General features: G+C 42.4%; 1 protein-coding gene across 1 annotated transcript in view; it reads right to left on the bottom strand.

Moving 5' to 3' along the window:
• Positions 1 to 9,479: 9,479 nt before the first annotated feature.
• The window catches only part of PDK4 (pyruvate dehydrogenase kinase 4), a 31,216-nt gene continuing 13,239 nt past the window's right edge, over positions 9,480 to 27,456 (bottom strand). The window contains exons 4-12 of the mRNA XM_018560769.1: positions 23,539 to 23,610; positions 21,267 to 21,451; positions 18,099 to 18,188; positions 17,798 to 17,875; positions 17,106 to 17,182; positions 14,073 to 14,171; positions 12,784 to 12,894; positions 11,358 to 11,471; positions 9,480 to 9,905 (exon numbers count right to left, since the gene is read on the bottom strand). Coding sequence (XP_018416271.1) covers positions 9,777 to 9,905; positions 11,358 to 11,471; positions 12,784 to 12,894; positions 14,073 to 14,171; positions 17,106 to 17,182; positions 17,798 to 17,875; positions 18,099 to 18,188; positions 21,267 to 21,451; positions 23,539 to 23,610 — 955 coding nt within the window. The 3' untranslated portion in view covers positions 9,480 to 9,776. The remainder of the gene's footprint in view (positions 9,906 to 11,357; positions 11,472 to 12,783; positions 12,895 to 14,072; positions 14,172 to 17,105; positions 17,183 to 17,797; positions 17,876 to 18,098; positions 18,189 to 21,266; positions 21,452 to 23,538; positions 23,611 to 27,456) is intronic.

Genomic DNA, 27,456 nt, shown 5'->3' with positions numbered 1-27,456 from the left:
TAGGATAAGCCTAAAGGGCATCTGATGATGCAGCACACCAAGCGCTGCACAATTCTAATAAATCCAAAGGTTCTGATTGGTTACTAATAAGGGGCAGGGGGATTGTTCCTGGAAATGGAATGTTGGCTCTCAGCATTTTACGTAACTGGTAAAGAGCCCCAACAATCCCTTTACCGCTTCAGCAGTTAGTGGATTGACTGCAGGAAGATAACAAAATTAACTGCAAATCCTAGTTCGGACATATTGGTACACTGATCACTACTCACAAAGATCAAGTTTTTTTTTCTATCAGACTCACTAGTTAATACAGATAAATCATGACAATGCCTTCCATGTATCTATAAGTGGAAACTAATGAATTTCTAAATATGACTACATGGGAAACAGTAACAATTTTTCAGAAAAGATAGTGTTAAATTACTGGCTCAGTAAGTTAAAACGTCATATAACGAGCATCATATAACCCACTTTTCCTGGACCCACCCCTAGCCTGTGACTGTGCAGTGAAAGGAGAATTAGCACAACGAGTGTCACTGTTCTTGTCTGCACATAAACGGATTGGCTCCTTGTGCCGCTTCTTCCTCTCACACTTCAGCCCTGCTGTACAGGGACTGCAAGAGGCCGATACCAGGTCACATTCAGGTCCTTACACTGCTAGCATGTGGAAAATACATTAAGTGCTGTATTAATGGTCACAGAGCTACATTATTCTTTGCTTTTATATCTGTGTTCAGCTTAAAATCTGTCCGTTTTAGCCCTTATATTGTCACAAACTATAATCTGATTGCTGAATATTAAAGAACTGCAGTACAGTTGAGGAAGTCACAAACAGGAAATTGCTTAGCTCCCAGAAAAACGGAAATTATACTCTCATGTCCAGATTCTTCTATGAAGCAGACCTATGTTGCCATAAAAAAATTTCCATTTATGAAATCGCTTATCTATAAAAAGTAAGAAAACCGAGAGCGAGTTGTGGAATTCTCACCTCTGACCTTTACAGGTTCCAGGTCCGGTGTTGGTCGTGTGACCACCACTGTGGCATTGATCTAATATAATGCCATTAAAGCAAAGCTGGCCAATAAGTGGCTCTACCTCAACCCTGATCCTTCCTTTTTGGCAGAGGTTATACAGGCATATGGTCAGAGCAATGCAAATTATGCTTCCTTGAAAATAATTGTGTATACATTCCACATATCATGGCAACACCACAATCAAGACACTGTTACTGTCTACCTTTGTGTGTCACAGCTCTTCATATTACCTTCTCCATAACATAAAAAAGATACATTCTTAATGCTGGGAACCCTTCATAATGGGCATATTAAGGGGATTAGTTATAAATCATCCACCCAGCCGTCTGCCCATCACTAGATTAAGCTGAGGAGCATAGGAGATGGCATTGTGAATGACATCTCTCCTCCGATCACTGGACCCGGAAGTGATGTAATGCACATTGTCACTGGGCACATTTTCTGGCTTCTAGAGCCAGAAGAAGACGATTCTTTGGGGTCCCTAGGTGACATTAGGGGTGTGAAAGACTCCTTATATCTCCATAAAGAGGACCTATCATATTATGTTTGCTATGACATAGGGGGCTTGTTATCCCCCTATGCGATAGCAATAAAGCTGAGTGTAAAAAAAAAAAAAGGAAAATTAAAGTAACATAATCAACACGCACATCCAATGCAAACACACGTCGGGTGCTCCTACGTGCAAAAACAAAAATTGCGCCACACATGTTACATATCGTTGCGAGCAACGTAAGAGCAATAATTCTAGGCCCATCAATCACTGTTAGCACTAAACTGATTAGCCGTAAAAGTGTTTAAAGCGTCGCCTATGGGAAATGTTGGTTATTGTAGTTTTTTGCGGTTTCACGGATGCACGCAATTTTAAGGCTTGACATGTTTGGTATCTACTATATTCTGTTTCTGTGCACTAAATTTCATTTTAGTGTATTTCTATCCTAAAAATACTGGTTTGATAAACATTTGCGCAAATACCGTGCAACATAAAAAATTGCAACTAGCATGTTTTTATTCTACAGGGCCTCTGCTTTCAGAAAATATATAAATGTTTGTGGGCCTGAAGCTGTTTTCTAGCCCAAAATTCTGATTTTATCATGTGTGTGCAAATGTAAGACATTGCTCTGGGCAGCAAGTGGGTATCTACCAAAAAGCTGGAATTTCAGCCTTGGGTGGAATGACCCTTTAATGTGTAGTAAGCTATTCACAGGTCCACACTCATCCTTTTTGATATACACTGAGTGGCCAGATTATTATGACCACCCCATCAGTACTTCCTTGGGCCACGAGATGACTCCACGAGATTACTTTGTTGGGCCGCCTCGTGACTCCACGAGATGTTGAAAGGTGATGCGAGGAATCTGACACTGCACTGTGGCCCTTCTGTTGTCTTGTACCAGTCTTGCCACTCTCCGTTCTGCCCTAACATTGACTAGTCGCTGACGGCCACAATTCGCACGTTCAGACCCAGATTTTCGGCTGACAGTCCGGTCTTTAAACACTTTAACAACAGCTGCTCTTGAACATGTAACGAATTCTGCTGTTTTGCTGATACTCGCTCCATGGCTCCGAGCGCCAACACTCATCCCACGTTCAAAGGCTGTTACATCGCGTTGTTTACCCGTATCTTCAGAAACAAAGCACTTCTACTGTCGTGGTAAACAACCTGCTTCCCTATTTATAATGGTCTGGCCCTCTAGCAACTTCAGCGCGAAATTATAGCTACTTTGCCTACAAACGTCAGGTGGTCATAATAATCTGGCCACTCAGTGTGTGTATATATGTGGCAGTGTAAGTGTGTATATATATATATTGTGGCAGTCTAAGCCAATGCCACGTTGTAGTATGGCGACTTTGGCACCCAGGACTCTCAGCCAAAGGGGCTGAGAGGGTCCAGAATGTGAAACATGTTATATTCAAGAGCCTGGCTTTTTAGGTTTGTCCAGGTTTTCCTAATTGTAGCTGGGATCTGGAGCTCTGGAGATTTCGTAGACCTCTGGGGGGGATGAGATCTACAGTCCTGGGACCAGGTGTTGCCAATGACCAGCTTGGGCTGATCAGGTGGCTGAGAGCAGCCTCATTAAGAAGCCAGCCCAGTGCTCAGAGGAGTGTTGGAGTTGTGTGTGTGCAGGGAGCACACGGACACAGACAAATTTGGGTGCGTGCTGGACGCACACGGAACAGCCAGGGGTGGCTGGGAGAGGTCAGGAAGGTCGGTGACCCCAGGGACCTGTTGGACGCACTGCTGGGAGAGCAGAGTGAGTGCCCACGAGGGGAGAGGTCAGGAAGGTCAGTGACCCTAGGACCTGTGGTACAGACTGCTAAGAGAGCAGAGTGAGGGCTCAAGAGGGGTGAGCAGCGTGAGTGTCTTGAAGCTGGGGAAAGCCACCAAGCGAAGCTAAAAGACAATCAATTATGTTGCGACTAGAAACCGTCTTGTGCACAGGGAAGGTCTTTATATATATATATATATATATACACACACACACAGTATATTACACTCTTCATCCACCAATGCAGGTAGTCAATGATCTTGAATGGTGCATGTGTGTGTGTTCAAAGAACTTTGAGTCCTGCCAAGTGTACACAACACCTAGTATGACTCACGACCAGATATTTATCCATCTCATAGTACACATGTTATTAACAGATACTTAGTTGTTTTGTTGCTTGGCCTAGTTAACATAATTGACTCATAATAGTAGGTGATGATACAAATGCTCTCTATTACATACATTATGTTCATCCTAAACACCAATTAGGTTTATAGCTGGTGCTGACGTAGCATTTTCCATATTAGAAGTGTAATGGGCTAACAACAACACGGACACACGTAACTCCATGTCAGTGATAAATCCAATGTTGTTGAGTAGAGCAGTGCGATAAGCACTTATCAGTTTTGCAGTTCGGATTTATTGCTTTGTGTTTTTCTGTTAAGCTTGCACAATAGTGTGTGTGTGTGTGTATGTTGAAAAGCCACTTGTAGCCTCCGTTGTGAGATTGTGTGATGATATGGTGACCACGCAGGTGAATAATTGAGAAACATGGACAGAGCGTGGTCACCATATAACAGGAAGTGCCTGAAAAAGGCCCTACATTTCAGGATGACCAGGTATTATCTTAATGAAAGCAGACAGAGATTTACTTCCACCAGACAGACCCTGGCCAGGGATTGGTGGTACGTTACCCCCATGGTTGCCCAGGTTATACAGAAAATGGTGTGGTACTTTGTCAATGAGAAACTTGCGGCTATGTTTCAGGATCAAGATCACCAGATTTAAACAGGTTTGGCGCCCATGGATGATTTGTGAGGTTGATTTACTAAGGGCATGTAGGCTGTTCACTTTGCTAGGAGTTTTCCTTTAGCTTAGAGAATGAGGTGAAGCTCTGCTGGCTTCCATCGCCTTTATGAAGGAAGTCATGATTCCAGAAATTCTGTTGCAACATTAACAGACTTTTTGCCTTTATTACATTATCACCCAATAGATGTGAATGATAGTAAATGTACCGTCTATGTCCAAGGTAAAGAAAGGTGTAAAAAAAAAATAGGGCTTTGGCGCTGGTGGTGTCGGAACCAGCTCCTCTCCGGTCCCCTGTAGATTCTTCCTCCCTCACCCTTCTACCCCTCGCTCTCCTTTAATCCATTATCTTTCCCTACCCTATCTTTTCCCCACTCCTCTCTGTTTTCATTCTTTTTTTCATTTTGGGTCCAAAAGGGGGTCCTTTGAGCTGGAGTTTCCCATTGACCAACCCACCTTTTATTATAGAGATCTTACTCAAGCGGGCATATCCATGCTTTACTATGTTACGCTACACTTTCAGTAGCGGATACCCACCTGCTTTCACTTCCAGGGGTCCTTGTGTCACACTTCTAGTTGACTATTTTTATATGCACAGTCCCTATTGCAAAATTCTACTTTATGCATCTACGTACAGGCAGTCCCCGAGTTAGGTTCTTAGTACTGAACCTCCTGTACATTACAGGAAGTTAGACGTGCAGACGAGGAGTGGGTCTGGTTTCTAGTACTGTATCCATTGTACATTACAGGACGTTTTTAGACGTACAGACGAGGAGTGGGTCTGGTTCGTAGTACTGGACCGCCTATAAATTACAGGAAGTTGTTGAACGTGCAGACGAGGAGTGCCTGCCTCTTCTTTCGGGTCTGGTACTGTTCATTACAGGAAGTTGTACAAACATCTGTCCAAGATGCATTTAAAAGTAGAACTTCATGCAAATTTTATTTTTGGTTACTATGGTGTGTGGTTAGAGCCGCTGAGGAGGCAAAACAGACATTACAGCGGTTAACCCTTCCCTATGCTATTCAAAACTTTAAAAAAATGGGGGGGGGTCTGGAGTTACACCTAAAAAAAATAAAATAATTTACCTGTTCCAACTTGCATACAAATTCAACTGAACAAACCTACAGTCCCTATTTTGTTTGTAACCCAGGTACTGTCTGTACAATGCTTTCTAGAAGTGTAAGGAGTCGCAAGGATGCCCATTGTTGTGCAGGACACATTGCAAAGCACCTCTGGCACAATTATCTGTGTTACCAGAGCAGTGAGCTTATCAGTCTGCTGCTTCTCTTTTCACCTTCCAGTCACAGGTTGTGGGGAGAAGGCCCCGTAAAGGCCACTTAAAGTGACACTAAACTCTGGAGATAAATCTTAAAAATGCATTTAAGTACCTTGATGATTATCCAAAATGTATCTTATTTGTGTATCACTCGGCCGTATATCCTCAAATAATCTCTGAATTGGTGCCGACACAGGGACCATGGGGAACAAAAGTAGCCGCCCTCCAGAAGGAAGGACAGTGTCAGCACCAATTCAGAGATGATTTGAGGATCTACAGCCAAGTGATACACAAATAAGATACATTTCTGTTAACAGTTCAGGTACTTGAATGTATTTTCAAGCATATGAAAAGATTTGTACAATAATGTATGTGGCTACCTTAAATTATCAAAGGCCTGCTAAGAGAACTGTATAGGCAGCTTAATGAATTATGTCCAATATTGGTTAACTGGCAATGGAAAAAAAAACAAAAACAAAAAACCCCACAAAAGTAGTCTAATTAAAGTTCAGATAACTTTTATTTTCTATTGAAAACATCCTAACAAATCGCATAACACAAAAAAGGTTACAACACAAGAAGCCTAATCAGCCAAAATAATAATAATAAAAAAATGTTATGCAAGATGGAGGCAGACATAGGATGCTGGATGTAATGTCTTTAATAAAAAAATAAAGAGATACATCTGGTCTTAAAAATAATTAAAAGCTTATTTTAGAAGGAAAAAAAGAATACATAAATGGGGCACTAAAAGGCCATCTGAAGTGACAATGGTAATTAAATTAACACATAAGGCTTTTTTTGTGGAGTGGAAATTGATCATTGGTTTGTTGATTCTAAAAATAAAGATGAACTGGTTTTGAATAAAAACATACAGTGATGTTGTGATCAGCAAGCTGCATTTCCATTGCTGCTGTAGAACTACAACCCCCAGCAGGCCATGCTAAGCTGGAAGTAGGACATGGAGAGGGGGGCTACATATTCCACAACTGTTGGAGAGACACAGATTGCTATATCACTGGATTGTGTGTAAGGAAAATGAAGTCTATTCAGACTTTGATCACAGATTATAGAACTACAGAATGTGTTTTCTAAAGATCCATTATAGAGAAGGTAATATGAACTTGCTCAATACTGTTCCACTTCCATCGAACCCATGACATCCGAGTTACTCTTAGCCGGCTAATGAGAACTGAGAGCCAGATCATAGTGATGTCCAGCTGTAGCAGGGGAAGGCAAATCTGGGCACTCTTGCTGTTGTGGAAGTGCCATAAAGCATTGCAAGACTATGATGGGACTTGTAGTTTCACCACACCTGGAGTGCCAAGGTTGCCCACCCGAGCTACAGTATAAAGAACCACTAAAGGATAGGATTGTTTGATATAAAAGAGCAGCTCGTAGAAATTACTGACTTGCTTGTAACATTACGAACAGACTTGTATAAGCATTATACAGAAATAAGTCTACACCTCAAGAGAAAAGCTTAATACAATGCAGCTCAATGTCCTTGGATGTGGCAGCTGCATTTAGGGGCGTCCCTAGACGTCTTGCCATCTGAGGCCGGGGAAACGGTGGGGAGGGGTATATGTGGGCTGGTTAATTGCTCACTCTTGGTGCTCATCCGGGCGGGGGGTGGTGTTGGTGGCTCGTGATGAAAGTTCCGGTGCGGGCAGGGCTGGCTTTGTGCTCATGGTGCATGGTGGCCTGCTCAGTTCCTGGCAACAGGTGACCTCAGTGAGGTGGCAACCTCGGACGCTCTGGCAGGACAGGGAGCAGCAGGTATTCCTGATGACCCAATGAGATGTCGTCTGAGGCAACCGCCTCAGGCTGTCGCATTATAGGGTTGGAGCTGGCTGGATTTGTTTTCTGTTTATAGTCCAAACCTGGGGTGACAAAACTGCTGCTCCAATGATACAGTAGAGCGAGCGTTGTCATCCTAAGACAGGAAGTGTGTCACCAAGCAAAACAAAGGCTGAAAAAACAAAAACAAATGCTGCCACCACATCCAAGGACTGGTAAACTGAAAGATAATACATTTTTGTTTTTGGGTTTAGATATGCGTTAACAGTGAACCCCAAAACACAACTTTTATTGTTGTTACTATTTGGGTAAAGCAGGGGATAAGTGTAGCTGTTAATTACTGTCTGTTAGATGTCCCCTCCTAGAGAGGACACAGGAAGTGAAGAAATCCCAGCTTTGTGAGTGATCATCATAACAGCATGCATATTGGGAAATGTTCTCTTACTGTCTGTTACCAGGACAGGAAGAAAGAATAAAGTTGGCCGTACACTATTTTATTTCTCTCCTTTAGCCCACAGGCTGAACAAACAAAATCATTTGATTCCTCACTGCCAGCTATTGTGTTCAGGTGCCGCTGCTCCCATGGCTGCTGGATACCCGGAGAGGGACTGCATCCGAATGTATGCAAGCACTATTCAGCCAATAACTCAATCCGGCTCTTTTGACAAAAGCCGATTGCTTGATTGAGTTATGCCAACCTGGAAGTGCCAACAGGACCACACAGTGCTTAAATGTGCTCAACGAGGCAGCAGTACCATCTCGAGAGCCTCTTACCCCTCCCTCTTAAAATGGCTGAAGATCCATTTTAATGAGGTGTCACTTGGGTTCATCTGAGTACCAATAAATAGATCAGGTACATGCAAGGAAGTTGGCCGCTGTGCAGTCACGCCGGGCTCCGAAAAGCTCACTGCCTCTCTAAACAGCAATTGTGGTCCGAGCCTTAACAAGTAAGTGATACCCTGCCGCCCCCCCCTCCCCCCCCAATGGCCTGTGGTGTGCCTTGGCCTTCTCAGGTCAGTATGCCTAAAAGGGGGCATACTCTGAATGTAAATGAAATGAATTAAATGAATGAAAGCAAGGGGAATGGGCGGGTGGGGACGTTCGTGACCCGCCGACGTGAATCCCCTGTGAGCCGTGCCGACTTTAAAGGCACAGGCTCCTCCCACAAATCCAGGCTAGCCTTCGGCCAGCCTTCAAACTTGTGCAAAGCATTTTCTGTGCACAAAGAAGGAAGCAGACTGCATAACTGAACCTTCAGCTCAAATAATCCGAATGAGATGTTTAGATGTCCACCTATGAACACATTCAGGACTTTCAATCAAAAACCTTGCTTCTTTCAGAAATGGATTCTAGAACCTCACAGAAATAAAGGATTAAACCAAGAAAAACATTCGCTCTGATCCTTTCTTGTACGATGAACTCTGAGCCGCTGCACCTAGTACAAAGGACGACCTAGCACACTAAACCTGGCTTCTTATCATGTAGGACTTTCACGCGCGTGTAGGCCGTCTCTACATCTAAGATTTATGGCTGAGAGAACGGGTTACGTATTCAACCCATGCCAATTCTTGAGTATTGATCATGCATTGAATAAATGGATCAATCAATCATTGCTTGATGGTAACAAGATCTACAGAAAAAGGAAATGGGTTTTTCCTTATGCAAATACTTGAGATATCTTTTTCCAACATTCAGGTTCATCTGATCGCTCCATGCTTTTTTTTTATATCTTAACATTCCACATAATTCTATGACCGTATGGAGGTGACCACACTGGAGCCCGACTTACATCAGGTCTTCCCAAGAACCTCCAGAAGTCGTTCTGGCAATACTGAACAAGCCTCCTCCCCACTGTGTGTATTCTTTGGGAGGATGACAGACGCAATTACTGACAGTTAAAGGTATCTGGTAAGATACAGACAGGAAGGGGAATGGATATCAGTTCAATAGGGGGTAGTGTTTTCGGAGTGGTATGGGGCTTGTCCCAACCTTGAGTTTTGAATATTGCTGAAGCGGGCAACTTCGGCAACAACAAAAAATGAATGCCCTTAATCTCATGGCACGAATAGCCCTCTTCTTTTTCTTTCCATAAAGGACGTTTCCTTTGAGATTATGAATACACAGTGGTACACAATGCTACTATTCTTACTTCTGGACAATGAGGCACCAGAAATGGACATAATTTATCGGCATTAAATATACAACTAATATGTAAAAAGTTTCATCCTCTTGTGACAATTAGCTGTCTCTCCTTATTGCATCCCTGGCCAGCTCCAGCACAGTACAGTTCGCCTCTGTCTTCTCAGACACCCGCAGGTAGTGGTCCTGTGCAATTTAAGTGCTTGATCCCTTTCTTCCGCCTACGTGCATGTCTTCTACCTGGCCAGGTTCTTTGGCTCGCTGCTTGGGATACACCAGTCGTCTGCTTCCGTGCAGAACTTATAGTGCTTCCAGGCGGACTTGTTAAAAACGGGTAAGCGCTCGATGGATTCGGTGGACAACGCCTGTGATGATTCAATAACAGATTAATCAGTACAATGCGGTCAGTTTTAACCCATTTTAAAGTAAAGCTATAATGTGATTTCAGGGAGTACAACAAATATATATATACATATATACACACACATAGTTTTTTTTTAAAATACTAATAAAATAATCATAAACAACAGCAATAAAATAATACCGAAAGATAGAAGATATCCAATATTAAATATTATTATTATTAATATTAAACAACAAAATGGAGACAGAAAGTGATGAAAATAAAACAAAAGAGAGCAAATGCAAAAAACACATCTTGGGCTGCGTTACATTTTAATGGGTGGATATCAGTCTGGAAGAGTGGGTGTTCCTAGGCAGAATGCATTTGCATGCAGACAGTCAGTCCTAGGCAACACCCTCATGTGATATTGAGCCTCCATGATTGAAAGAACCTAAATCCAATGAAAGGGGTGGGGCCAGGGAAAGGGCTAGATAATGCTGGACATGGAAATGAGGCGAGCTCTATATGACTTCCTGCAGCTTCTAATGCACATTGTGAGAAGCTGACAGTGTGCAGTGACATCAGAGGAAGACATTCCAGTCCAGGAGAGGAGCCGGTACAACTTTGCAAGACTTAGGGCCCATTTACACCAGACGCTGTACCAACCACACAGTGTCTGGTGTGCAGTGCCCCGGCACAGTGCCGAAGCGCTGATCCAGTGCATCACACCATGTTTTTTTTTTTAACGGAACTTTGTTGAAATGTAATTTTATTTAGTTCTACGGGCACAGCAGGGTTTGAAGCGATTGTAACACGTCGCACCCTGCCGCATAAAAAAACAAAACAAAAAAGGAAGGCTCAGCTACCCAACGCAATGCGGATGGTGTGAATGGACCCAGAAGGTGAGGCTGGAATTCAGCTTTGAAAACCACATAACTGGAAAAAACCCTTACAATGCAGTAAATTCTGCTTTGCTAAAATTAGGTACCTCGGCTTATATTCGGGACGGCTTATACTCGAGTATATACGGTAATCTTTTATATTGTAAGCTCTCACAGTCAGGGCCCTTCTAACCATCTTGCCCTCAATTGTATTGCAACAGTAACGTCTTCCTTATATTGCAAAGCAAACTGTTGACACTATTTATATCCTGTATAATAATAAAAATCTTTCAAAAATAAATGGGTGACCGCATTAAAATGGTGACCATACGACATGAAGAATCATCCATTTCAATCACTGCTGGTCTATTTGGATTAAGTGACCAATAAACTGCTTTAATCCCAAAGTAATTTAAACAAATCACGACACCTAAATCCTGTGAATTCAGCTGAAAGGAGGAGAAGTTTAGGCCCCCAATTAGAACGCCATTCACTATAGGTATTCCCACCATGGGTAGATGACGTATCTCTAGAGAGATTTAGAATATACAATGGCTCACACACATAAGAGAGATGTTCATTCAATGAATTACCTTTAAGTAAACGACAGCATCTGTTCCGAATCCTTCCATCGAATGCAGCATTAAATCACCTTGGAAATACTTGGCATAAAGCCGAGAGATGGGTAAACCGTATCCGAAGCCGGCCTGGAAGATGAGAAATAAAACTGGTGTCAGTCTGGAGTTCCTAAGCAGGTTACATTTACTTGCATGGAGTCTACCATGTGGTGCGGAGTCTCCATGACTGAAAAAAATGAATTCCAATGAATAGGGCGGACTGGGGACAGTCGGTCTGGGGAGGAAGAAAAAGATGGATGCCCTCCAGCCAGGAAATGAGGCAGGGCGTAATCTGACTTGCTGTAGCATCTAATGCACATTGATTTTACTGCACAAGGTGAGCTCATCACAGAGTAAGACATCTCAGTCCAGGAGGAGAGGAGCCAGTACAACTGTTCATGGAGTTCAGCTTTCAGGGTCTTAAATACGGTCCATGTCCCTGCTTGGGAGAATCCCTCCCACTTCCTGTGTGGTCACAAGAAAAGGCAAATTTTGCTTCCTGGGCGGTCTTGGGGAAAGCAAATGAGGGCAATTCTACCGCATACTTTGATGTTATCCTTGTCCCCATCAAAGAGATTTCTCTTCACTTCCTTGACCTCATCACCAGGACAGGAAGTGAGGAGAATTGTATCAAGGGTAATGCAGACCGCAACAAAAACCTGATAGAGTTTCTAACCCTTCCCTACTCTATCCAACACTAATATTAACTAAGTGTTGGTTGCAGCTCCACCTTAAGCTGTTTGAAGGAAGGTAAAAGAAAGTCGCATGTTTGCACCCCAATAGCTGGACTAAACCCTCTTCTCACCCCTGAAAAAAAAAGGATCATCATCCATTGGTAGAGAACTGCATGGAGAGATTGCTTCACAATATTAAAAAAAAAATACAATTGTGCAACAATCTCACCATTGGGGAACCTTTGGAGACCAGCACCGTAATAAAAAAAGATCAGAGGCTGGAAAAAAGTTATACTACTTCCCTATTGTTCCCTAAGGAGTGTGGAGAAGACAGCAGGACAAGGTACCAGGTACAGAGGGCTATCCCTCCATGTAATGGACTGTACATGTGCATGCGCGATGAGAAAGGCATAGTTCCAGGATTTCATCACTTGCAATCAGGACCAATTCCCTTGTGCCACCTCCAGCCTTACACACTAGCGTGGTGGCTTCTGACCCGTTCTCGGCCCACATCCCAGCTAAACAATTTATACTTATTAAATGTTCCCTGTCAACAAAAGGCAATTCATCAGTGCTGGAACAGTCAGCATGCCCCAGGGAAGGAGCTGGGGGGGGGGGAGCAGCTGCACTCTGCTACAACTATGCACAATCACAACCTCATTCATCAAACCACCCAAACAAACCGGATCATCAATGTGTGCGAGAAGGCAAAAAAATGGTTTGCTCACCAGAGGGGCGTTCCGAGCATTGTCCATCATGGGCAGCGGGGCTGTGGAATACATATAGCTAAAAAGACGCTCTATTTTTCTTAAAGGAACACCCCCACCGTTGTCAGAGATCTAGAAAACAAGGAATGCATCAGTTAGTGGGGTCCCTAAAGATTCAATTCAGATATATGAATACAATGCTGAGCAAATGCAATGATGATACACACAGAACACAATAATGATCAATATGTTATACAGGAGAACAAGATTCTGTATTACTGAAGTGAACCTTTATCCCAGTGTCCTTTTAACATTTTAAGAGCCACTGGGCTACTGCTCAACTTTTTACAATTCCTGGGTCTGGGCTTTAAAGTCCAGTTACATTTTCCATTTTAAATAAGCTAAATACATCCCAGGTGCATCAGACAATATAAAAAAGCCTGTCCCCGGCAAGCATGCTGCAAAGAAGGTTCCTCTCTGTATAAGCAGTGGTCTCTCTGCAAGGGTCCAACATGCCCCCTTGCTAAGCTCTTCACGCAGCAGAGAGCATGGGATGTGCCGATTGCAGAGCTCGATGTCATGACATATAAAGTCTCATCTGCAATAAAGAGCCAGTCTGCTGGCAAGTGTTTGGCTTTTTTTAAGCTAAGTTCCACCTTACAGGTGAAACTCGAATAATTAGAATATCGTGCAAAGTTCATTTATTTCACTAATGCAACTTAAAAGGTGAAACTAATATATGAGATAGACTCATTACATGCAAAGCAAGATAATTCAAGCCGTGATTTGTCATAATTGTGATGATTATGGCTTACAGCTCATGAAAACCCCAAGAACCCCAAATCCACAACCTCAAAAAAGTAGATTATTACATGCAATCAATAAAACAAGGATTGTACATAGAACAATATCGGACCTCTGAAAAGTACAAGCATGCATATGTACACAGTACTTGGCTTGGGCCCCTTTTGCAGCACTTACTGCAATTACTTTTGCACGATATTCTAATGATTCGAGTTCCACCTTAATAGCCTAATGACAGGCGGGAGGTTTTTTATGTTGGGAGAGGTCAAGGCCATGTCAGCAAAGTCGTTAGTTTCAGGCCAAGTCAGGTTCACTTAAAATAACTGCCTATTAGTATAGTGAAGGTAAAGTCATTAATAAGGCAGCTTATTTGTGGTAAGAGCTAGAGTAAATATTTGCTCACGCATTTGGTCATTAGTAAAACTGTGCTGATAACGCACAATGTGTATGGACACAGGGGGACAGGGAACAGATGTTTGCTCAGGGTCATTCTTCCAGGCGCTTACCTTAATGGTCAGGTCTTCATTTCCTAGAACAATATTGACTTTAACAGGTGGGAGAGACATGCTCTCCTCATGGCTCTCCACGGTCGCTCGCATGGCGTTCTGGGGGGGACAAGAATACAGAAAATTTCAATTTATTATACGCATACAGTCGGGCTGCATTAGGAATACTGAAGCAAGAAACCTGCAGCTGTTTCCCTTAGCAAACAGATTCTACAGAATGCATTTAGATAGGATTTTATTTGCTTGATTTGACCCCTCCCTCCTTTATTTTGACCCATATAAAAAGAGGTGGTTCAGGGGTTATTATTATTATTATAAAGGATTTATATTGCGCCAACAGTTTGCGCAGCACTTTACAATATAAGGAAGACATTACAATCACAATACAAATCAAGACATGATGGTAAGGAGGGGGTCATTTAATGTATTCCACCATCTATTTAGGTAAACCTGTGCTTTGCACATACCATGCAGGCTGAATGTAGCAGTGGTGAAGCAAAGGAAAAGCAAGCATGTGCTGGTGGAGAGGGGGCATTCAAGTGAAACTGTTGTTTAGCCCTTTCATGAGCAAAACTCAGGTTTGCTTTAAAGAACTGTGGCCAGGCAATGGAGACTTACCTATTCTTACCAAAAAGTAAATGAGCTCTCAATGACCTCTATAGCTCTAGGCACAGTGGAGTAATTCATCCTCAAAGTCTACAGTAGAAAGCTCTTTCTTTTCACCAGGTCTACTCCTGGTTCCAGCAGTCACTGAGCAGCTGTGCTCACCCTACCCCTCCTACAAGCAGTGACTGAGCAGCTCAGCTCACCCTGCAAGCAGTGACTCAGCAGCTCAGCTCATCCTACTCCTCCTACAAGCAGTGACTGTGCAGCTCATCCTACAAGCAGTGACTGTGCAGCTCATCCTACTCCTCCTACAAGCAGTGACTGAGCAGCTCGTCCTACTCCTCCTACATGCAGGGACGGAGCAGCTCAACTCACCCTACAAGCAGGGACAGAGCAACTCAGCTCAGTGTACATACCAGGACAAAGCAACTTCCACATGATTGTAAGTTATGTCATTGCAGCCTGGCCAGTCAAGATGGCCAAAGGCTTTAAACTCTGCAGAAGCCCCGGTAAAAAGCAATGGTGATGAGAGGCAACCGTGGTTGCATCTCTGGAGAATAGTATTTAAAAAGGCAAGCATACCACAACATGCAAATATGCTCAGCATGCTTGCACAATATGGCAAAAGCTCCTGGGGGCCCCAACATTACTAAGCGATAAGTTCTGCACTGAAAGAATTCACTGCTTCTACTGTGAGGATGAATTGCTGCCCAATTTCTGCAGCTACTGAGGTCAATGAGAAATTTTAAAGCTCAGTTACCGCTTGTTAAAAATATTTAAGTATTTGAATATCCAGTCAGCACATGGGAATGCAGGACACCTGATTGGTTCCCAGTGTCGCCCCTCCCTCTTCCAGTTTGAGTGCCGCTGTGCAAAAGATTACAATTTAATGATGTTTAATACAAACATAAAATGTACCCATATTTTTTTTTTAAATTGCTTGGAGTTCAGTTTTAATCGGGGCTCTAAAACACTTTGAACTTGAATGCCCTCAGCTTGGCACTATGAAATGCCAAGTATGAAAGGCAATGTACTAAATTTAGCTGGAAGGAGCCAATTACATGACAGGACAAGTGCATTGTGGTGGAGTTACTCTAAAGGACGATACGTGATATGGAGGCATCTGTAATAAACATCCCCGGCAGCTGACAGATATACCAGCATGCAGGAGTAAATGCACTCAAGCCTTTTACACACCTGGTCAATATTAACCAGACATACAATCAAAAAATTCATAAGGCTCAATTCACAAACCTAACACACCAGGGTAGGGATACGGGACAGTTATTTTAATGAGTCATAGGACTCATAAGGCCTACAAGATATGAAAATTACAATCATGTAGCTAAAATACAGATACTTCACCTTGTGGTAAAGCTTTGTGAATTGAGCCTTGAATCAGTTAATACATCTGTTCTGGTCAGTGAATAATGAATGTCAGATTTAGGCAGATGAGGTTATATGGAAATCTCCACTTTGCCTGCAAAGAAACCCAGCTTGTCCTCACTCCTCCTGCTTGGTCAATAAAGCCGCCCATCACATTAAGATGTAAACCCCAACAATGAATCTTTGTTTGCCCTTTTGATTTATTAAATATACCATTGAAAAGGGGTTTCTTATGTCCATTAGAGAAAGTGAAAAAACACCTCTCGCTCCCTCTAAAAATCTTGTCAACTGATAACAGGAAGTTACAAGTTAGAATTGTTCCCAACTATCTGTCTGGACTAGAAAAACACCCTCCAAACCAGGTTATGAAAACAGAAGCGGGGTGTTATGCAGTCCTAACACTGTTCCTGTTCTAGGGTGACAATGCTGCTCCCCCAAAAACAGTATGGCAAGTGAGCATTGTCACCCTAGGACCGGAAGTATTACTGGCAGGATCACCAGAAACCTAAAAAAAATTTAAAGCTGGCCTACAAACCCTCCCCTCCAGTGATGCCATGTCTGTGAGCGCCATCACCAGTGCAGACATCTTTGCACAGTCTTCTTTTGGTTTTGATACACAGGCGGTAATTTATACCAACACCCGGTTGATGCCAGAATTGTACACTGAGCTGGGCCTGCGCAGCTTACTGGATTGCACCAGAAGTCCCCGCAGCACAGCATGGAGTGTACACTTTGTACATAGCCAATAAAGTTTAAAAAAAAATAATAATCAGCGATAATGTTTTTACAACGCCAGGCCCCGCTACACCACGCTGCCACCCAGTGGATGCAGCCTCATTGTCTCTTCTGCAATAAAAGCCTGCCTCTTGGCACATTTTCCATTCAATATCCACTTTAAGTAAACCTGTTGCTTCTCCTTGCATGGGTCAAGTACATGCACACTTTAATAGGTAGATCTGGAACCCCCGGGGGCCCCCACAGAATACATCTACCGGTAATAGATTCTGTTTTTTATACAAATAATACTCATTGCATCCGTACCTTAAAAAGCTCAAACAGCATGTGGTAAAGGTGAGAAGGAACGTACACCATATTTATAGGTTGTCCAGGGGATTTGGCTGTTGGAAAATAAAAAGATGGGATTATAAAATACATGTGAAATGTGCAGTATACACATTGCCTGTCTACTAGGAATATTAACTCCCATGTGAATGAGCTCTAAAAAACAAAACAAAAAAACCCACCACACCAGTTGACTCATTGGGGGGAATTTATCATAGCAATTGCGAGTGTTTGAACTCACATTATGGTCACATGGGATATATTTGCACCACATTTATGATGCTAGTGTAATGCTGTTCATAAATGAGATGAAATAGACTCCAGGAAAGAAGACTCGCAATTACAGGCAAAAAGCTTTACTGTCGCATCTTGAAGAAGTGGTCATGGGGACTTGTTTTGTTTGGTGATGCTCCAGTTCCAGACAGCCGCAGAACAAGTGCAGATGTAAACAAGTGCAAACTTTCGGAAAACAAGCACAATTGGAAAAGTAGTGCAAGCTGAGGTTAAAACAGGTGCACATGTTAAAAGACAGATTTGCACATAAAAAAATGAACATAAATAATAACAATAATAATCTAAGAGGCTAAAACTATTGCAATTGCTTTGATAAATTCCCTCCATTGTTTTTTTTAATCCTATTTTTCTTTTTATACTTCCGCACTTTAACTCACCATTTGCCTGTTTTATTTGTAGATCAGGAGAAGCCAGATAATACTGCTCACAGAGCATTTTGGCATTCTCGAAGGCATCTGAAACATAAGATAAGCATAAATCAATTCCTGAAATTAGATTTTATAATAGAGGAGTACAAGAAATGAGCAGAATGTAATATTATTTAATTGTTGCCCAATACAGGTTTTCACATTTTTCTATATTTTGTTGTTGTGAGGTTTAATGTATTTTGAGGGAATTAGGAATTATACCCCCAATTGTTTTTGAACTCAGAAAGACAAGATGTCTATTTCTACCTACCATGCACTACTTCCACTACTTCGCAGTTGGGGTCAATACTTCCAATGTGTTTTGGGTGGGCAGGGTTAGTTCCACCGTCGAACAGAAGAGCTAAAATAAAAAATGAAGAGTTATAGTGACTAGCAATATACATTTATCTAAAACGATGAATAGCTCTGACTATGGTGCAGGCTGCCCCAACCATCATAACATCAGATTTCACTGCCCTGATGAATGCATAAAACAAAATAAATAATGTAGGTGTTGGCTGGTTTGGATAGTTTAATATACCATTATTATTGATAATAAACCAGAAATGTGGTCGACTTCTTAGACCCCTTTCACACGGGCTTTCCGATCAGGTCCGTCTGTCAGTTTTTCAGGCAGACCTGATCAGAAGCTCAATGTTAGTGTACGGGCAGCAGGACTGAAATGGACAGGCATCCCTTCACATCTGGTTAACCCCGGCTCCGGCCAGGTCTGGAAAAACAAATGGATCACAGATCAGTTACGCAGGACCGGGGGTAACCGGATGTAAACGGACAACTGTCTGTTTAGATCAGACCGCCCATACACTAACATGGGTCTGGCAATGTCATTTTTTTTTTCTTCCATCGCAAGAGGGAGTAAAAATCTGCAACATCCATGTCCATGCAAAGGTGACATATTTTCTGATCAGGAGGAGATCCGTGATCTGACCTTGTGAAAGGGGCTTTAGGATAATAATACACATTGTTTCTCTATGCAGCATTATTAAACACTGAAGTCAGCTAAATATAATCAATGTCCAACACTGGTTTTCATTATATTAGTTAATTACATCAAATTCTCAAGAAGGAAGTCTATGAATAAATCAAAAAGATATAAAAATCTTGAAACCAGGCGGGACAAATCCCAGTAGCCGGGTCGCAAATGCGCCTTAAAAATTACAGCTAGTGCCCAATTTGAAGGTTTTCTGTAGTTGTTGTCAATGGACGTTGCTCCAAAAAAATGCCTGCTGGCTCCTGGATTGGACAGACTGGCCCCTGGATTCCATATTCATTTGCCGTACACTATTTTAAAATAGAGCTATAAATAAAATATACTGCATCTGCCTACTGCTTGGACTGTTTTGGACATGGAAGCAAACAAGAGAAAGAAAAAAAAAGAAAAAGAGAATCTTGACACTAAGCAATAAAAACACCAACAGGATTCCTAGGAGATAGAAAAGGGCCGAGTTGCACTTTTAGCTGAAAACAAGGTCATTAAACTTTGTACTATGCCAAGCCTGAAAAATGTGATGGGCCTGGTGTATCAACGCCTTCCTACCAAGAACTGACGCTATTTCCACATAGCCACCAATCAGATTTAAAGTGACACTAAACTCAGGAGTGAAATTTTAAAAATACATTCAAGTACCTTAACTATGAACAACAATGTATCTTATTTGTGTATCACTCGGCTGTAGATCCTCAAATCATCTCCGAATTGGTGCTGACACTGTCCTTCCTTCTGGAGGGGGGCTACTTCTGTTCCCCATGGTCCCTGTGTATGTTGTAAAGTAGTCACCGCTCCATGCTTCCTCCTGTGATGGACTACAATCTCATGTTTAGGTATCCAAGTTGTATTGAGATTGTAGTCCATCCCGGGAGTGAGCTTGGAGCGGTAACTACTTTACAACATACACAGGGACAATAGGGAGCAAAAGTAGCCCCCCTCCAGAAGGACGTACAGTGTCAGCACCAATTCAGAGATGATTGGAGGATCTACAGCCGAGTGATACAAAAATAAGATACATTTTTGTTAATAGTTAAGGTAATTAAATGTGTTTTTAAGATTTAACACCGGAGTTTAGTGTCACTTTAAAGTGGACCTTGCTGTACGTAGATGAATAGGAACAAATCCTCTAGTAGCTGCAAGAATTTCACAAGCCTGGTGGTGATTTCACGAGTTATAAGAAAAGCTATTTTTTACTATAGGGACAAGGTACGAGAAAAATGTAATTCTGGGACATGCTTTGGAGGAGGAGGGAGTATCGGAGGTAACACTGGGTAATGCATGAGCATACACTTTAACTGTGAAACAGCCTCAAATGCATATTCTCTGCTTGAGCTATGCATATCACAAGGTCATACAAAAGGATAAAAATCTTAAATAAAACTAAATAAAATCAGTAATATTAATTAAAAGAAATCAAGTACCAGTGACTCATTGAGTGTTTTAGGAGCAAGAAAAGCCATCTTACTAAGGACTCACAAAATCATAGCCGTGGATTCATGACTGCAAAGCAGAATCCTGTGTGTTGGGATTCTGCTGTGATTCAGCAGCTACAGCTCGCGGGCGGTATACTGAGCTTAGGGTGACGGGGGGACGCTAGTTTGTGTCCTCCCATTACCCTAAGGAGAACTATGGGGAAAAACACTGACCCCATAGTTCTCCTTTAATCAACTGGTTAATGTAAAGAATTTTCAATGAGGTTTTAGTTTTGTATAAGGGTTAGAACCCCTCAGGTTTTTATTACGGTCTCCCCAGCAGAGAGAGTCACCTTCTCTATCTGCCCTCACCAAGATTGAAAGTAAGGGGAAATACAAAATTCTGCCTGTCCCCATTCGAAGCTTTACCCTTTATTCCCTTTCAGAGTTAACAGTAAAAGAAAGAGGGTTTTTCTCTCTTTTGGGGAGATTTCCGCTCACTTCCTGTGACAGGACAGGAAGTGAAGGTAAATCCCCCCAATGGGACAGTGGTGACTAGTATTTTAACCCTTCCCTACCTTATACCAAACTGAAAGCTAAAGTTTTGCTTTTTAGTCAATTGGTGCTTACACAGGGCTTTTCTCCCAGGTTCCCCCGTGGGCCAAACAGAGCAGTGTAGGAGCAAGGAAAGGAGAGTATGTACTGCTGGGGAAGGCAGGGCTAAGTGACAGTTTTTATCTGCACTGGGAAAGGAAAACAAACAGTCTCTTTAAGCCCAAATTTTATGTAGGAGGACAATAAACAGATTAATTTTAGGACAAAATCAATCCACCTGACATAGATAGAAATTTGTACTAGAAGGACTATGCTGTATAAAGCCGGCACATGAAACATGTGCCTTGTGGACGGAAACAAAAAAGTAAATTTTTCCCCATCTACAAAAATGGGCCATCGATCAAATGTGCCGCTGGGAAACTAGGTCAACAGTGATCTCCGAACAAAGAGTACAGATCCTTACTGTGCTGGTTAATTAACATCCTGATGGAGATTCTGCTCATGTAGAAACGGTCTAGGAAGTACTGGACGTTCTGATTGGTCACGGGATCCACCCCAAAGGCTTCTTTGTATTCGATAACCCCTTGGGCCATTGTGGGGACAACGTTGTTATGCCGGTTCCGGATGTTGACCAGAATCTCTGTAAAACTGCAGATTAAAAAAAATCTGCATTTAGTGGAATTTCATAACAAAATTTCAAATGGCAACAAGAGATCGTTCCCTCAAACGATTATTTCAAGATGAAAGACTCCCTTATACCCTAGTAGACTAAGCGCTTCCACCTTTATGAATCATTCCTAATCAAATTGTAAGCTCTTCTACCTTCTGTATCCATCCTCGTACCCTAATAGGATTGTAAGCTCTTCCTCCTTCTCCATCATCCCTTATACCCTAATAAATTGTAAGCTCTTCCTTCTGTATCTTCCTTTTGTATGCTCCATTATACCCTAATAGACTGTAAGCGCTTCCACCTTTATGAATCATTCCTAATTGATTGTAAGCTCTTCTACTTTCTGTATCCATCCTTACACCCCATTAGATTGTAAGCTCTTCCTCCTTTTGGATAATCCCTTATATGCTATTAAACTGTAAGCTCTTCTACCTTCTATGTCCTCCCGTATACCATAGTAGAATGTAAGCTCTTCCTTGTTCTGTATCCTTCCTTATATATTAATAGATTGTAAAGCTCTTCCACATGCTGTATCCCTCCCTTATACGCTATTAGACTGTAAGCTCTTCTACCTTCTGTATCCTCCCTTCTACCCCAACAGACTAAGATCTCCCACTTGCTGTATCCTCTTGTATATCCTAATAGACTAGAAGCTCTTCCTTGTTCTGGACCCTCCTTATACCCCAATAGATTGTAAGCACTTCTGTGTCTTGCCCTATACTCTAATTTACTGCAAGCTCTTCCCCCTCCTGTATCCTCCATTATATCCTAATAGATTGTAAGCTCTTCCTCCTGTATCTTCCCGTATATTCTAATAGATTGCATGCTCTTCCTCCTGTATATTCTAATAGATTGTAAGCTCTTCCTTCTTCTGTATCCTCCCATATATTCTAATAGATTGTAAGCTCTTCCTCCTGTATATTCTAATAGATTGTAAGCTCTTCCTTCTTCTGTATCCTCCCATATATTCTAATAGATTGTAAGCTCTTGCTCCTGTATAGTCTAATAGATTGTAAGCTCTTCCTTCTTCTGTATCCTCCCATATATTCTAATAGATTGTAAGCTCTTCCTCTTGTATATTCTAATAGATTGTAAGCTCTTCCTTCTTCTGTATCTTCCCGTATATCCTAATAGATTGTAAGCTCTTCCTCCTGTATCTTCTAATAGATTGTAAGCTCTTCCTCCTGTATATTCTAATAGATTGTAAGCTCTTCCTCCTGTATATTCTAATAGATTGTAAGCTCTTCCTTCTTCTGTATCCTCCTATAAATTCTAATAGATTGTAAGCTCTTGCTCCTGTATATTCTAATAGATTGTAAGCTCTTCCTTCTTCTGTATCCTCCCATATATTCTAATAGATTGTAAGCTCTTCCTCCTGTATATTCTAATAGATTGTAAGCTCTTCCTCCTGTATATTCTAATAGATTGTAAGCTCTTCCTTCTTCTGTATCCTCCCTTGCACCCAATAGATTTTAAACTCTTTCACCTTCAATACCCTAATAGATTGTAAGCTCTCGTACCTTCTATATCCTCCGTTATCCCAATAGACTGTAGGTGCTTCCACCTTTTCTATTGCCCCCTTCTAAAATTACTGATAGAAAGCAAACGGTGAGCCTGCTGGCAAGTCATGAGGTGCACATGGTCCTGGTATCAGTCTGAATACAGTGTACTGTACTGCATTGCAGGGTGCTTTATAACAAATGGTGAAATGAAATGACATACATGATAAAGACACTGGACAGAATCACACCGTGTACCTCTACCAGGCCTCATTACAGGGTATTCCTAATGACACTGAATAAGGTCACTGAATGCGCTTTGCAAGTACGGTGACCTTCGCTTCCAAAATAAAACACTACGCCTTGGAGAAAGTGGTGCACCTCAACGGGAAGTGCGCGGCTACATTGAAACAAGTCTGTGTTATTGTGTAAACAATCCAATCACTCTGCTTATTATTGCCGCGTTGTTGTGACAAAGTGCAGTGACATTTCATCTCCTGAGCCTCCAGCGGTGACAACGCATTACAAAACAACTTTGTCTTAATTTGCAAAAACAAGGCACTTACTCAGACAGAACCCTCTGGTCATCGGGGCTCTTTTCCACAAATTCTATTAGGTCCATCAAACTCTGGATGTACCTGAAAAAAAAGAGAAAAGACGTAATGAAACTTGGGGCAGGTATTAATAGAGAACCTGTCAGAAAAGTAATCTCAGAGCCGCCTATACTGACGGATTTTATTCTTATCCTTGCTTCACTATTTGGAGAGTCCATCTGGAACAAGGGAAACTGCCTTGTCTTGGGTTGCGGCTGCTCTGGAAAAATATGGCCAGTGCAGCCCCAATGCATAGAGTGTGAACGGGCCCTGTATCTATTACTGACAAATTGATTTCAGGGGGAAGGGTATTCCTTCTTCAGGGCTTGAATGTAATGTTTGTAATTCCCTCTGGGCAAGATTAATGTAAAATGCCTATTTCAAGGGTTCGTTCACACCATAGGGCAGTGCGTTCCGGTCAGAATCGGACCGGAACGCACTGCTCGCATTGCGGCCGGCTCACTTTTTTTGCCGGGCTGGAGGGGGCGTGGCGGGCCATTGAAGTGAATGGCACCGTAGCCACGCCCTGCGGCCGCAATGTGATCGCCCGCACAGGATCGCAAGGCACACTGTGCCTGCAGTGCGGTGCAATCAAAATGCTGCAAGCACTATTTTGACCGCACCGCAGGCACAATGCCCCTTGCGATCTCGTGCGGGCGGTCGCAGTGCGTGGCTACGGTGCCATTCACTTCAATGGCCCGCCACGCCCCCTCCAACCCGGCAAAAAAGTGAGCCGGGGCATTGTCCACCTGGGAAAGAAAGTGGCTGGTCACAGGAAGTGAGGGGGAAGGCTCTCTAATGGGCCCCCCCATCCCCAGTAGGAGAGCAGTAGAACCTGACACGGGTCCCCATTCTATCTAAAACTTCAATAAAATAAGAATTGGCTATTGATACGCTTGAATATTAAAATGTTTGCACAAGTCCAATTCTGAATAGCTCTCATTAATGTCAGATATCGTCATTTATAAGAAGGGAAAGGTGGAAGGGCTGCGGATGCACCACGTGAAAAAGGTAATGGAATCTTTGCAAATGTCCTAAGTCTTACAATAAATAAACATCAGAAGCCGAAAGCTCTGATAAAATCTAATAAAATCCCAGCATAGCATACCATACGCTGCATGGAGTTTCAATCTACCAGCTCATATAAGGCCAGTCTGCTGGAGTGAGAGTTCTGGAACCGTCCCAGCTTGATTCAGAAGCTTTAGATAAGGAGACTGGAACAAATTGTTCAGTACCACCTGTGCCCGTGTGCCAGGTTAGATACGGTCTATGCTACACAAGCTGTTTACCTAGTGACAGCCTCGGAGCTGGGTGTGTGCCCTCGTTACGCATTCCATCATGGAACATTTCCATCAGCATGAAGACGAAGCCATTTCAACGAGCACACAAAAACAGGGAGATGAGCAGTGCATGATGGGTACAGTTTAGCTTATGTTAGATCAGAGTATCGCTGGTGGCAAGAGGCCTCAGCCCAGAATTATGATATTTTACTTTTGATTAGGAAAGAATAAAAACAGGAAAGGACAAATAGTGACTATACTATCAATACATTGAAGGATCGATTGCACGAGCTCCATTGACCACAGCTAGAGAAGACCTGAAAAGTTGGGCACCAGCTGTAATTCCTACATACCGATGCCTCGGCAGCCCTGGATCACCCAGTACAAGGAGTATTATTAACTTCTCTGTGCTTTTACATCATTATATAATCTGTGCCCACTCTTCGTCTTGGGCTATGGACATGACTCTGCCGGGTTCTTTGTACTGATAATTTCTCTATCCATAGGCCACTATTTGATTGCCATCAGATCTGTGTAAACATTAGGATTCATTTAGTTCCAGGTTCGTTCTCCTATTTTAAAGTGGCAATTCTTTAATACTCGCAATCTTACAAATACATTTATTTTTTTTAATCACTTTCAAGGCTACGGGATGATGAATTTTACCCTATGAGTTTTCTCTGTCCTTCGCGCTATTGTGCTGAGGAAAGCACCATCTGTACGAGTGGCTTTACCTTTAGAGTAATCAGTCCACTTTTTTGGCCTGATGGGCTGATCTAATGAGTAACCAGGGGGTCAGGGAGGCTGCAGCCCGGAGCACCGGTAATAAAAAACAAAAAACCCAATGTAACCAGAAAATAGAGTTTTGTAAGAGGCTGTGGGCCACATTGGGCCATTTAAAGCTGAACTCCTGACAAACTATGGGAACGGAGTCATCAACCCATAGATTTGTATCTCTGTCCATCCAGCCCTGAGATTTATAGTCCAGTCACGCAGCACAGCCAGGCTTATGACCTCATTAACAATTAAGTAGCACAGCTTGGTAGCCCCTGCCCCCAGTCTGTGACTGGACCAGTAGCAGACTCATTAGATCATCTCTCGGATCTCTCGCCCCTGTCAGCATATTACTTGTCAGCATATGTGAATATAACACACCTGATTGGCTCTCTACTGCTACCTCTCCTTCTTGCAGTCTGAATGCTGCTGTACATGGGCTCACAAGTGGCCAAAATCCAAGTCAATTCAGGTATCTTTACTGTTAAATAGGGATGCACCGATACTAGTATCAATATCAGTGCCGATACAGAGTATTTGGGCGAGTACTCTTACTTGCCCAAATGCTCCTCCTGATGCCTATCCTGATTAGGGATGCCCTGATATATTGGCCACCAAAACATATGTCGCCGCCGAAACATATGTCGCTGAGCATTGAGTAGCCGCTTTTCACAGACAATGTAATTTTGAATGGGCTGCCTTAATGTTTGACATAATGCATGTTAATAGGCCGTGTAAGTTATTGCCTGCGCTGAGGTGTGTTGGCACCCCATTCAAACCTTTAAACATGTGCAATAATGCACTTTAGCACAGCATAAAAATTGCAAATCGAGCCTAAAATTTGTGTGTGTACAGGGGGCCAGGGTGTTTGTGTATTTTTCTTTTCTTTTACTTGACTCCATTCACAAGAGGACAAAACTCTTAGTGACGGTAAACATGCAAAGGCAGGTCCTCTTTAATGAGACATCACTTTACTCTGCAGGAGATCTATAAACATTAAAGTACTCAATTATGAATGAATGAGAAGTGATCTACATCACCTCCTGTTCATTCATAGTTGTTGTTATAGTAAACATACTCTGTCCTCATGTTATCAATGAACAGAAACACTCAGTATAGAGGATTCCTGTTCATTGATAACAGGGGCTGCAGAAAAAGAGATTGAGGACTTTGTGTCCTCAATCTCTTTTTCTATGTTAAAACGGAAATATCGGGGGTCTGTTAAGACCACCAATACTTCCCTGAAACCCCTAAAAGTAAAGTAAAAAAATGAATATATAAATAAAAATTAAAAAGTTTATAAAAAATAAAATATTTACAAAATTTGAAAAAATTAAAATAAAAACATTTTCGGTATCGGTCTGACAGTTTTTTTTAATTTCGGTTTTTAAATTTCCATTTCGGTGCACCTCTAATCCTGATAATGGAACTTCCGGTATCAGGAAGCCGGGTGGCGAGTCATTGCACGCCGCCCAGCTTCCTGATTGGTCGGGAAGCCAGCTCCATGTTCCCTGGTGACAAGTGAGCATTGTAGCCAGTTTCCTGACCAATAAGGAAGTCAGGGGGCGGGTAATGACTCGCCCCCCAACTTCCTGATTAGCCAGGAGGCCAGCTCCAAGCTCCCTCCTCACTTGGTGAGGAGGGAGCATGGAGCCGGCTTCGCAGCCAATCAGGAAGCCAGGCGGCGAGTCATTACCCACCCCCTTGCTTTCTGATTGGCCAGAAGGCCGACTCCATGCTTCCTCTTCACCTGGTGGTCATTACACGCTGCCCAGCTTCCTTAAATGGAACTTCTGGTATCGGTGAGTACAGAAAAAAAATATATCGGTACTCATAC

This window comes from Nanorana parkeri, unplaced genomic scaffold (assembly GCF_000935625.1).
Source record: "Nanorana parkeri isolate BGI_ZX_2015 unplaced genomic scaffold, ASM93562v1 scaffold477, whole genome shotgun sequence".
Lineage (NCBI taxonomy): Eukaryota > Metazoa > Chordata > Amphibia > Anura > Dicroglossidae > Nanorana > Nanorana parkeri.
The sequence above is the reverse complement of the archived record's forward strand: the minus strand, read 5'-3'. Positions and strand labels throughout refer to the sequence as shown.